The sequence below is a fragment of the Physcomitrium patens genome, chromosome 12, assembly GCF_059467195.1.
Source record: "Physcomitrium patens ecotype Gransden chromosome 12, ASM5946719v1, whole genome shotgun sequence".
NCBI classification, from domain to species: Eukaryota; Viridiplantae; Streptophyta; class Bryopsida; order Funariales; family Funariaceae; genus Physcomitrium; species Physcomitrium patens.
The window spans coordinates 6488326-6501041 of NC_143421.1; the positions used below are offsets into that span (position 1 = coordinate 6488326).

A 12716-nucleotide genomic window follows, 5' to 3' on the forward strand; every position below is an offset into this window, starting at 1 on the left:
CTTTAATAATAGGACCCATAAAATTAGAAGCATACCAAAGATATTAATTTTACCAAGATTTAGTGCATTATTAGTTTACTCTGGAAAAAAATTTACAAAAACATTTTTTGCACCTAAATGTCATATTAAAGTTGGGTCACAACTTGACACAATTTCATATGTTATATTGCATGCAAAGATTATTTTGCAATGTATTTTAAAAGAATCTTTTGATTGTGTGTTACATAATAAACCTAAGTATGTTACCAGACAATAGCAAAACTTTCAAACCTAGATCGATTTGTTGAACAAAAGAAAAAGAATGCAATAGTTTAGATCATGTAACATGCATAAGTGTGTATGCTAAGCTATATCTATATATGTGATATATATATATATATATATATATATATATATTATCTTGCACAAGTATGTATTTATTTGTTGATGATCAATGACTTTAATTACCTTGTTCAAAAAATATTGAAGTGCCTAGAGTATCTTTTATGTATTCACGTTAGTAAGAAATTAAACTAATTTGAATCTTAATGTGTGATCATTTATGTAAGAATTCATGATTTTATTCTTATAATTTACCTTTAGACAATAAGTTGATAGAACCTATTTACTCAAATGCATGAAATACATTCACCATTATAAATAATGAATAAAGTAGTCATAAAAATATTTCACCATCATTTATAAATTTATGAATTCATATATATATATATATATATATATATACACATACAAACTTGCACCTTTCTATTTTATTTTATGAGATAAAATCATAATGAATAATTAAGATAACACAGCATGAAACAATGCATTGTAAATAAATAAAATAGTAGTGATTTGGTGTTGCAAAGCAAGGCATGAACGAAAATTTGAGAGAAAAAAGCTAATATAAGAGCATTTATTACTTACAAGTTATTCAAAACAGTGATCAAAATAATCCTATTAGAAATGAACTAAACCCAAAATCTTAATTTTATTAACAGAAAAATTAAGAATTACACTGAACAGCTTTGTATTTTTAGAAACTATGAGAGATATTTTAATATTGAATTTGAAAGCTAAAAAAGGAAAATTTGAGTCATTTTTCAGAATTAGTCACAACTTATTACGTACTTTGTACTGAAATAAAAGCATAATGCGAATTAGCAGATTTCCTTTTTGATAATTTTCCAGATTGAATCACAACCATGAAATTTTAATTTAATTATTCCAGTTATTACGTTTTTTTTTTTTTTTTTTTTTTTTTTCTCACTAAAGACCGATATTTATGTATTGAACGGTTAAATTTTATTGTTTTTGAAATTAATATTATAAAAAATTCGTCTAATTTGACATGTGTTTTGCATGAATACCACTCATATGTGCCAAGCATGTTAGTTAAAGCTAGTCAATGCATTGTTTCATGCTGTGTCAAAATCAAATCTTATTACATAATTCAAAACATTCCACAATTCATGTTTTAAAATTTCAAGATGATACATTCTTTCCTCACCATACTCTTTTTCACTTATTTTTGTAGGAAAATAATTAGCATGAAAGATGTATTAAATCTATGCAAGCATATAATCAATACAATATTTTTATATTTCTTGAAGTTTAGAATTTCACGTAGGTATGAATATATATATATATATATATATATGTGTGTGTGTGTGTGTGTGTGTGTGTGTGTGTAATTGTTACAAAAAAACCCTTGTAAAAATTATTTTAAACTTACTTATTTTTCTGAATTTTATAACTCCAATTTAAGGACAAGAGGTGTTCAATTTCAACATGTTTTATATGGAAAAGTATTGTATTTTAAGAAAATTTACTTGTAGAAAATAATGAAGCAATTACACTCAATTGTATTGAGTTACTTTGAGATTTCGAGGATAAAAGCCAAAGAGAAAGATTTGGCTTCTTAAATTGTAACAATAATTATTGTTATTTGGTCTATGATTTTTTATTTTTAAAATTTTTTCCCTTATTTTTCAAAGTAATTAAGTTTTTTAAAATCACATCTCCGTCATTCTTATTTAGTTCACAGGAATTTTCTAGCAGATTTTTTTTTAATCTAATAGGCTCAATATATATATATATATATATAATGTCATTATCAGTTGACATATCGTTTGTCCAGATGAATAGGTCAAGTTGCTATTCATGCATTGTGATATAATAGAGAAAATATTATCTTCATAGTTCAACAAGTTTGCTACTTTTCTAAATTTAGACAAATAATTAAAAAAGAAAACATTACATGAAACATAAATATGTTAATAAGCAAATTCTACTTGTACATTATGTTTAATTTTACTCTTGTTTTTATATTTGAATTATGAGGTGATAATTAAGTTTCTAAATCATCTAGTATTCCAGCTTTGGCTCTTTTCAATGGCAATTTGTTAATTTTAAATGTATGTGGAGAACCAACTTTTGTGCAAATTAGCACATGAGTTAGCACACAACATACCAATCCCAATGCTACAAAGCAATACACATATTTATATAAATAAACAAGCATGCTTGAATTGTATTTTTGGGCTCAACACACATTCATAACAAAATAGAAATAGAAAAGAGGTAAATGTATGAGACACTACACACACTCAGTCTTTGCCCTAGAAAGCTGGGTCAAACCATTCATTCATTCCAAGTACATTTCATGAACCCTTTTTTAATGAAATGGATTGAGAAGACAACAATAATAACAAGAAGAAGAAGAAGAATGATAATTATAGAGATATTCTGCTACTACTCAATGGTATACAACAACAACAACAACATCCCTTAAGACTGACTCCAACACCTCCACACAGCCAATAACACCCCCCTGAAAGCGCATGGGAACAAGGATACAAAAGGAAAAGGGGGCGGGGGCCCCTTTATTTTTATTATCTCACAGACAGACAGACAGACAGACAGACCCAAGCCCGCACCACCCCACCACCCAACCCTACCACCATGCCTACGTGGCATGAATATGGAGAAGTGGGAGAAGAGTGTGGACTCTTCTCCCACTATTAACACCACCACCACCACAACTCAACTCAACGCAACACATGCAACTCCTACAACTCCTGGTTGAGGGGGGGAGGACCTTTTGAATATGACAGAAACAAAGAAGGATCCATTGATGGATTGATTGGCAATGATATGAACCCCAGTTGACCCCACTTCCCTTAATTCCATCCCCCTCCTGGCTTCATCATTAACCAAGCCTTGATAGGGGAGGGGAGGGAGGGGCTCTCAACGCCCTGCATGGCACACCAGAGCATACTTCTTCTGTAGAAAGGAACCCACTTAGATACATACAACCTTTACTATCGAAGGTGACCACGCCCCCCTCTCTTTGTTTGGTGTTATTATTCATTCCTTTTCTTTACATATATTCTATGCAACACACGACGACGTTCATAAGTGTACAATTATTCAATACTTTACCCCCCCCCCCCAGTATGGTTCGATTGATTCCTGGGCCCGATTCCCCATTGTCGTCCCCCCAGGGATACCGAGAGAGAGAGAGAGAGAGAGAGAGGGCGGCGTCCTTGGGTCGTTAGAAGAGAAAACGGCTTACGACAGCTCTGGGAATTTGTCGTCAGCCGCCAGTTCTGATGTCGCGGACTAAAAGGCGGCGTCCACTGGAGATGCAACTTGTTTGTGACTCCGTCGGAGGGAAGCAGGGAGGGAGGTGACAACACTACTACGTCGATGGCTTCTAAGCCAGCCAGCCATCCCGCAACTGGCAGAGCGGCAGAACACAGCAGCGGCACACAGCGTTGGAGGCTGGCTGGCTCATCGTCGTGGAGTCAAGCGGAGGAGGAGGAGTAGGAGAAGGAGAGCAGGAGGGGAAGAGATGATTGGATTGCAGCAGCTGCTACGCTCTCATTGCTGCTGCTGTTGCTGTTGAATCTGCAACTGTAATCTGCAGGTTTTTTGTCAGGAGTGAGCGCCATATCCAGCAGCAGCGTCATTGATTCTGTGACGTTAATGCTAAGCGCGGGGAGAGAGGGAGGGAGTGGAGGGGGGGATAGCTGTTACCATGTGCGCCATCTCTGCCTCAGCGAGTAATACCTCTTTTCTGTGGGCATACCTCCTTGGATTGCCTGCCTGCCACGGTGTGGTGCGCGTTCCTGTCTTTGTCGGAATCGTCTTGGCTTCTTTTCTCGAGGCTGCTCTGATGGCGTAAGAAAGTAATCAGCACGAGCGTTGGCGAGCAGATCGCAGAACCGGGCCGGGTGACATCAGGTGAGGGGGCGTGGAGGTGATAAGAAGGCGTGGAATGTAGTTGGATTCTTCTATGTGAAGATGAATTGGACGTTTCCTTCCTGTTTTCTTCGTCATGTTATTTTTTTCATTCTTTGACTCCCGAGTATTGCATTTCCAGCTGTAATGGTTAGTGGATCTTTCGTAAACTCGTTCTGTTTGCTAGACTTCCGTTGGAGGGGAATCGTGCATCGCGCTGTAGTTTGCCTCGTCGCCGGGTCGTTGAGGTTGGAAGCCTCTGGTGTAATTTGTTGTTCTTGGTTTTGGTCTTTTCGATTCCGCTGCGTCGGTGGTCACAGCTCCTTTCTGTTCCTGGTTTCTCTCCATTAGAGTAGAAGACTCACTAGGAGACCAGCGAACTTGTGTCGTTGTGTTTCAGCTGGATCTTTCCGATTGATTGTCATTCTTTTCTTTTCTTTTTCTTTTGTTAATTTCAGAGGAATTTCTCAGTTTAGCACCCTGGCGGCAGACTTGTACGTGTCATACAGGAATGCCTTGTACATTGGCATTCCACACAACAGAAGGAGATGTTGACACTTTTAGTGTTGAAGCTGAGTTTGTCGTCCTTCTCCTCTCTTATGTCATTATCAATGGTTAGCAACATATGCCCAAAGCATTGAAAGCCATTTAACCTTGACGCTGTGCTCTCGTGATCATGGATAGAGACAACACTTTCCAGGGTTGCATCATTCGCATCCGAGAGGGAATATACCGCAGCCTGAACGCAGACATTGGCGTCTATTACTACTGTATCATTGGCGTCTATTGATCGTGTCGAATTCTACCAACCTCTGATAGGAACTTTTCTGGAACTCTGAACCATCGATTTTGGAGAATTCCTGCTCATAGCTGGGAATTGCTGCTCTAATATTCCTCCTTGCCCCCACTATTCACCACTAAATAAAGTTTTAGAGAGTTGCTGAAGACTTATACCTCCATCACGTATAGCACCCGCGCATATATTTACCTGGAGGATATGGATAGAGCTGTAGCATAGCCACCGATTTGATTTCGTACTCCATATACTGTCCAGGCAGCCTGTGTGGAAGTGAGGACAATCAACTCGTGACTTATTTGTCATTCCCTCTCAGTCTGAGAAAGACCACGCAAATCATTGAAAGATCTCTTTGGCCACCGGTGACTTCAACCGTTCCTTGTCTTGAGCGGTAATGAACACCCTGGAGGCAGAACGTTGGATCGGGATCAAAATCCTTTCAGTAAGGAGGCCAGGTCGTAAAAAAGACTCCTGATTCACAAGAGGATAGCCCGTTGCAATTGCACTTTAAAGTTGCTCGTTGAAACACGAGACGAAACATAACTACCATCTGTGTTCTAGTGAAGGTCCACCTAATCTTCCGTTTAGTTGCCTCCAAGAATTGTCTTCCGGGTTTTATTTTAAGTCTATTTTGAGGAGCAGAAGAGCTCTTCAAGCAATCATCATATTTAGTTCGGAGCAATTAGTGAGCCTCCCTAGTGTTCTACGTGTCTAAAAATTTCATTTGTTACCGGATGTTGTAACAGGCCAGATCATGCAATGTTGAAATCAAGAGTAATTCTAAGTTTTGGAGCGGAGGAGAATGCGAAAGTGAGGAGCTCTTTCTTATTTTCACAGGGTGTTTGTGTCATGAGACGCGCGATCTATCATATGCTTCTCCTGTTTGTGCTCATATTGAACTTGCTATCTTCCACTTTGGCATTGTCGTCTGATGGTGAGTTTCATCCACAGTTCTTCAATTTTCTCTTCAATGTTCGTAACAGAAAAGATTTGATATAAGTAACGTTGTCATCAGATTTTTGTTTTGTTTTGTTTTGTTTTGTTTTTGTTCTTTTGGTTAAACTTAAAACTAGTACTTTTAGTGAGAAGAAGTGGTTTTAAGATAATAGTGGGGGTTAAGTATCATGTTTTTCAACACTTAGACATGTGTTGTAAGCGTGGGGAATTCGTTACCTTTATGGAAGAAAATCGCCTCTAATTTGTAATTTAATGTCAGGGATTTGAAGGGTCTGTGAACGCAAATACTCATTATGGATTCTTATGTCTTCAGGCTTGGCGTTGTTGTCGCTTAAAGCACTGCTTCACGATCCTGATAACTATCTTGCCAACTGGAATGAATCTGATGCGGACCCGTGCAGATGGTCTGGAGTTAGGTGCCAGTTACAAACTAGCCGCGTTGAGTTTTTGTAAGTAGTTATTCTGTGGCAACCTCATACTTTTTTAACTTGGACACTCCTTTGGTATTAAAAATCAGAGAAAGCAGGAAATTTGCCAATGACTCGCAGTCTTAGTGATAAATGTGTAAGCCCATCAATCATGATTATTTTGTTTTTATTTTTTTAATTTGGAGGAATAGTCGCGTATTTATTCTTGCATGAAAATTTATGTTTTCCAGGGCACTTCCATCCAAACAATTGCGAGGATCTATATCACCGGAAATTGGCAAGCTCGACCAACTCCGTAGACTGTATGGCCTCCATCCAAAAATCTTCTCTTGAGCTACTGCACACACTCTCTCAGAACTCGAGGGTTTGCATGTCAACCTTAATTCGATTGTGCTTGTCATCTGGGTGTGAACGAAAGCTGCTTATCCTCTACCAACATCTTTGATGTCAGCTTAAGCAGCTCTCCCTCGTGGACAGAATCTTTCTAACCTTCTGGAGAAGATCATTGTGAATGGCCTCTCAGGTGGTTTGGAGGGACTCACGGCAAGCAAATAGATATTTGTGCGCGTATCCCCTGTACTGTTGGCTGAATTTGAGCACTCCGTCTGGTGGCAGAAGATGAGTGAGCAGCTGTAATCTTTTCCATGTCTTAATCACAGTATCCTTGAACTCATGTGCTGCAGGAGCTTACATTCAAACGAGCTCTACGGACCCATTCCAAAGGAGCTCGGCAACTGTTCATCATTAAGACAATTGTAATTTCATAGCGCTTTCAGAATGGATGAGTTTAGATCACTACATTGGTACCGGAGTCTGAAATAGTATGGACATCGGTACAACTGTTATCGTTGATAAATCTTCAATTTAATAGTACATCATTCGATTTTGCATTTCAGATTAGATTATGAACTATACCAAATTGCTATAATATTCTCTTATCCTCTACTACTACTACTAATAGTACCAATAATTTCAAATAACAATAATATGCCTTTTGATTTGGATTTCGATGGTCTTTTTGTTCACTGTGAATCAACCGAGAACGTTAATAACCTGAGCAAACCAACCCACTATGTGATTTTCATGATATCCCTCATATTGTAGCTTAGCAGTGAATTATTGGAAGTGACAGCTTTAACATCTCTGCAGGTATCTACATAGAAATTTTCTCACTGGGAGCATACCATTAGAGCTTAAAGATCTGAAACTTCTTGTAACGTTGTAAGTATCCTCGTTCACCTTATTACATAAACCTTCTGTCCTGGATTTCTATTGCAATGACCTAAGAGTTTTGATCATGAGACAGCAAGTTAATTGAAGTCAGATCGAATTTTCTATTCCTTTACAGGGACTTGGCGAGCAATGGACTAACGGGTAGCATTCCCAGTTTCATCGGTTCGCTTTCTAGACTTGGCTTTCTGTACGTATCTCAACCTTTTTGTGTACTGGGTGCTACTGAAGCCTTATTTTATATTAAGCTCATGTAATGCAAAAATATCTGGGAAGATAAAGTTTGAGAACTGAAACATTAAGATTAGGAGGTCGCACAGCTTCGGCATGTTCAGAAATATTAAAATCGTCGTGGGCTTTCTATGCAGAAACGTTTCCTCCAACTTTCTGACGGGCGAGATTCCAACAAATGGGATCTTGGAAACCTTCACTGCACAGTCGTGAGTGTCCATCCTTCCTAAAGGATCCTTCTTCTATTCTGACGTCTAAGCAGAACTATACCTACATACTTGAATAGTGTCGTGTATGCAATCAGTTTGATGGAAATTTATTGTCTTGCAGGTTCCTGGAAAACCCAGGGCTTTGCGGTTCACAAGTGGGAATTGATTGTCGGGGTGTCTCCCCTGCTACCGCTCCATCAAAACCATCTCCAGCAAGTCCTCCACCATATTCTGTGCCCCTGCCTCTCGGAGATGGAAACAATCCTGCACGGTCTCCAGGTGCAGGTTCAGGTGATTCTGGATGCTGCTGGCTAACCTCTTCGAACAATATTTAGTAAAATTGGTTGAAATTTGGTGGATAAGTAATAAAACCTTTCAGACTTTGCTGAGGAGCACATTTGTAGAGAAGTCCGCATGCATCTTCAAATACCGGATGACATTCGTTTTGTAGTGGTGATTTCTGAAGTAGTCAACTGCAAAAATGCGATATCCTTAACAATGGCCCTTGTTTTTTGCAGCCGCTGGAGAATCTACACCAGGAACTAGCACAAAAGCTCAGAAGCACGGTTACTCCAATGCCCTTTTGATAAGTGCAATGAGTACTGTTTGCACTGCCTTACTACTTGCTTTAATGTGTTTTTGGGGCTGGTTCTTGCGTAATAAGTACGGGAAACGGAAACTGAATCTTTCCAAAGTCAAAGGTGCCGAAGGTGCGACCTCATTCTGTGTTACACAGATTTGTGTTGTGCTAGTTAGAAAGCTGTAAGCTTGGAAAATGCTAATCACAGGGTTGACCATTGGTTTTTCTCATTCAGTTTGGTTTCAAGAGATTTCATTATTAAGCAGCTGTTCTCGAGAGCGTTCACCTTAGTTTGTGTGACCATTTTCAGTAATCCCCTTGTCCTAATGCTAGAACATTATTTGTTTCTTTTCTCGTCATGCAGCATACAATGAAGAAAAGGTGGTTAATTTCCATGGCGATTTGCCTTACACAACCGTGAATATCATAAAGAAAATGGACCTACTTGATGAGAAGGATATGATTGGTTCTGGTGGATTTGGCACGGTGTACCGCCTGCAAATGGACGATGGCAAAGTTTATGCTGTAAAACGTATTGGAGTATTTGGATTGTCTTCTGATCGTGTCTTTGAAAGAGAGCTGGAAATTCTGGGTAGCTTCAAGCACCGAAATCTTGTAAATCTACGCGGGTACTGCAACTCTCCAACTGCCAGGCTCCTGATATATGACTATTTGCCCTGCGGAAACCTGGAGGAATTTCTACACGGTGTGTCTGACTTCTCTGAATTCCTTTCACCATAACCCTTAGCTCTGAAATGTTTAGGGGCCACACGAACTTCAAATGCAGAAAACAACATAGGCAGGTCTATGTTCTTGCATCGCGATGTGATTACTTGAACCGAAGTTAGATTCTTTAGAGAACTTCTTTGTACGTAGCAAACTTCTGTGCACTCGTGTTTATGCGTATCTCATCTGTTTACTTTCTCGAACTTCCTTCAACTTAGTATCATATAAGTGGGATTTCGACTTACGATTAGGGTCAAGAACCTCACAGCTGCTTGCTTCCTGTCTAGCAGATAGGGAGCCGCACGAAGTTTTGCTAAATTGGGCAGCACGTTTGAAGATAGCCATTGGGGCTGCCCGGGGACTTGCGTACTTGCACCATGATTGCACACCCCGTATCATCCACCGCGACATCAAATCAAGCAATATTCTCCTGGATGAAAATCTTGATCCTCATGTGTCTGACTTTGGTTTGGCCAAGCTGTTAGAAGATAAAGCCTCTCATGTGACTACAATAGTTGCGGGCACCTTTGGCTACCTTGCACCAGGTGATTTCCGCGTTGGAACAATGTTTGAGACAGATCTTCAGTCCTGTTCGATAACCTGAGTGATTAGAGGAGAGCGATTGCTTGCAGATGATCACAGCCCTAAAATGATTGTCCTTGTCCTGTCATGATTGATAGACGGAGGTTCGTAAGCAGGGAGCATTCTAGGTCTCTGTCCTTATTCAGAACGTCTGGTGACTTCGATATTAAACTTTGTCGTGTGTATGACAGAATACATGCATACTGGGCGAGCCACAGAGAAAGGAGATGTGTACAGCTATGGTGTCGTTTTGTTGGAGCTTTTAAGTGGCCGACGCCCCAGTGATCCTTCCCTCATTGCAGAAGGCATGAATCTAGTTGGATGGGTAAGAGACTAGCAAGTATCCATTTTACTCATCAATTATATTCTAAATTTATTCTAAACACTGGAAATTTCTTTCTTCCCCTAAGTATGGTTAGGATGTTATCTATTATAATGAAAGTATCAGCTTTACCAAGGGATTCCGACTTAGTGAACTATTCCGGTGCTAAGACCGATTTCCTTTCGAGTTATCAGGTTACACTTTGCATCAAGGAGAACATGCAGTCGGAAATTTTTGACCCTGAGATCTTGGATGGAGCTCCAAAAGATCAACTGGAGTCAGTTTTGCATATTGCTGTGATGTGCACAAATGCTGCGGCGGAAGAGCGCCCTACGATGGATCGAGTGGTGCAATTGTTGGAGGCTGATACCCTTTCCCCGTGTCCTAGCGAGCTCAGCAACTTCTACAGATCACCTCATTCTGACGACGAAGCTCGAGGCCGATAGATGACTCACAACAAGCTTGTAATATCAGCTCAATACCGCTGGCAGCGGGTTTCACCTCTGTACTATAAAGGCCAATCTTCATCAACACGCATTTGATACTACTGCGTTGGCGGGTTCGAGCTTGAACCTTTTGATCTGAGTTCATTTTGTCTCAGTTCCTATAAATATTTATTTTCTCACAGCTGTGGCTATGGAGATGTTTCTTGACACCCTAAGCACTTTTAGCCCACTCTCTAGGGGGTTCACTGTACCGTAGTGGCACACCCGTCGGACATCTGCCAAAGGATTAGGTCGCCAGGAATTTATCTTTGTCACAAAGAATACAAGTCACTATTTTAAGAACATCGCGGTAGCTTTGTGGGCTTGGATGTGAGTAAACTTTCTTATTCTTGTACCCACATCTGTACAATTCTATCTTCAATATGGTGACAGCAAGGCTCACACTTGTTCAAATGCTCTATGGACTGCTCATGCTGAGCTTTATCCACTTGTCCACCTTTGATATGTATTCACGTAGTAATGATTTAGGGATAACTGCTACGTTCTCCCTCCGCTCTGATTTCAGTAGATCACAGAGCTTCGTCTCATAAAGGAAGATTTGGCAAAGGACGGGAGAGCTGGAGGATAATCCTCAATAGCTGTCAGCCGCCAATATAGTTAGGAGCAGGAAAGGACGACAACCAGTCTCATTTCCCTTGTTACCATAGAGGAATGTGTTAGAGTAATCTGAATACACGACTAAGAAGTCATACATACATTTGAATACAATACTCGAGACTAAGACCGTACACACACACTGACATGGATTGAGTACGGTGTCCTTACATATACTCCTCGTGGAGTCATAACAGACGGAGGTATGTCATTCATCCAGTACTTCTAACAAAACCTTGACACTTGAAGTGAATATCGCCAACACCCCCCGCACTTAGAGTTTTCTATGAGTCGGATTTTGATGAGGAATGTGTTTTGACTTTGTGCGCAGGGATGTATGGCCGTCGTGATCCAGCGCCCTTTGATGGTTCACATTGACTTGATACTCAGAGATTCTCGGTGGCGAGTGGATTTTTTTCTTTCTTGGTTCTTTGCTATGGTGGCTATGGTGAGTTGATAATTTCATTTGGTGGGGTACTGATGTCTCATGTATGTAGCTTCAGATGTTTTTGCTTGGTTTTTGGTTCTTGTTGTTGGGCCTTCATTGCTTTTTCGGTTGGTGTCTGGAGATTTGCTACTCATGGATGCGAATTCCTATGGGTGATGGAGATGCTGATGGGAGTTGTCGAAGAAGTCGATTGCCTTGATGGATAATGGTGATTGCCCACGTTTCTACGCTGTTCGACATGAGCGTTGTCCTGAGATATACAGTAGATGGTTGGATTGTGAGAGGTAGGTAACGGGATTTAGGGGTGATGTTCACAAGAAGTTTGGTACAATAGAGGAAGCACTGTGTTTTATGTTGGGGATCTAGATTCTCTGAGCTTCATGTGCAAGATCTATTGCGTCCTACTGGGATGCATATTATGAATTCAGATTTTTTTATCCCCATCTCATTTCTCAAATTTGTGAATTTGTTCTTCTCAAGCACTTTGGTGAATATGTCCGCGATCTGGTCCTGTGTTGAGATATAGAATAGATCCACTATTCTTGTGAGCATGTTCTCGCGGATGTAATGTAGCCACATCTCTATATGTTTCAATTTTCCATGACATACTAAGTTGCAAGCTGATTTCAGCGTGCTTGGATTGTCGCATAATAGGTATATGGGTCCCTGATCTGTTTTGTGAATCCTTGATGCTAGGATTTTGAGCTAGATGGCTTCTCGAATGCCTGCAGCTAGGACTCTTGCTTCTACATTTGTGGATGAGATGGCGACGGTGTTGTTTTTTTTTGGAGGCCCAAGAGATTGATTTTCCTACGGATTTAAACACCCACCTAGTTATCGATTTCTTATCAACCTTGCAGTTAGCTCAGTTGGAGTTTGTGAA

General features: G+C 39.9%; 1 protein-coding gene across 8 annotated transcripts; it reads left to right on the plus strand.

Moving 5' to 3' along the window:
* The first annotated feature begins 3724 nt into the window (after window positions 1-3724).
* LOC112289175 (LRR receptor-like serine/threonine-protein kinase FEI 1) lies at window positions 3725-12276 on the plus strand. Of its 8 annotated transcripts, none has more exons than XM_090254704.1 (16): window positions 4351-4472; window positions 5767-5954; window positions 6291-6426; window positions 6636-6707; window positions 7089-7160; window positions 7555-7626; window positions 7754-7825; window positions 8004-8075; window positions 8197-8366; window positions 8594-8785; window positions 9020-9361; window positions 9672-9926; window positions 10155-10288; window positions 10480-11588; window positions 11717-11833; window positions 11955-12276. In XM_090254704.1, exons 1-14 carry the CDS (start codon window positions 4372-4374, stop codon window positions 10729-10731), a joined length of 2130 nt encoding a protein of 709 aa, XP_090110830.1. In that variant the 5' UTR covers window positions 4351-4371; the 3' UTR covers window positions 10732-11588; window positions 11717-11833; window positions 11955-12276. The 8 variants fall into 8 exon arrangements, with proteins under 8 accessions (XP_024389934.1, XP_024389933.1, XP_024389935.1 ...); XM_090254705.1 differs by having other exon boundaries at window positions 10480-10844; XM_090254706.1 differs by having other exon boundaries at window positions 10480-10844; window positions 11995-12177.
* Window positions 12277-12716: the final 440 nt, after the last annotated feature.

What these genes read in the sequence shown, in the direction of transcription:
- LOC112289175 (XM_090254702.1), top strand. Translation starts at nt 4,372, where the DNA reads ATGGTTAGTGGATCTTTCGTAAACTCGTTCTGTTTGCTAGACTTCCGT. An exon ending in TGTTCATCATTAAGACAATT is followed by an intron (nt 7,161 to 7,554) that starts GTAATTTCATAG and finishes ACATCTCTGCAG; the next exon opens with GTATCTACATAGAAATTTTC. An exon ending in CTTTGGCTACCTTGCACCAG is followed by an intron (nt 9,927 to 10,154) that starts GTGATTTCCGCG and finishes TGTGTATGACAG; the next exon opens with AATACATGCATACTGGGCGA.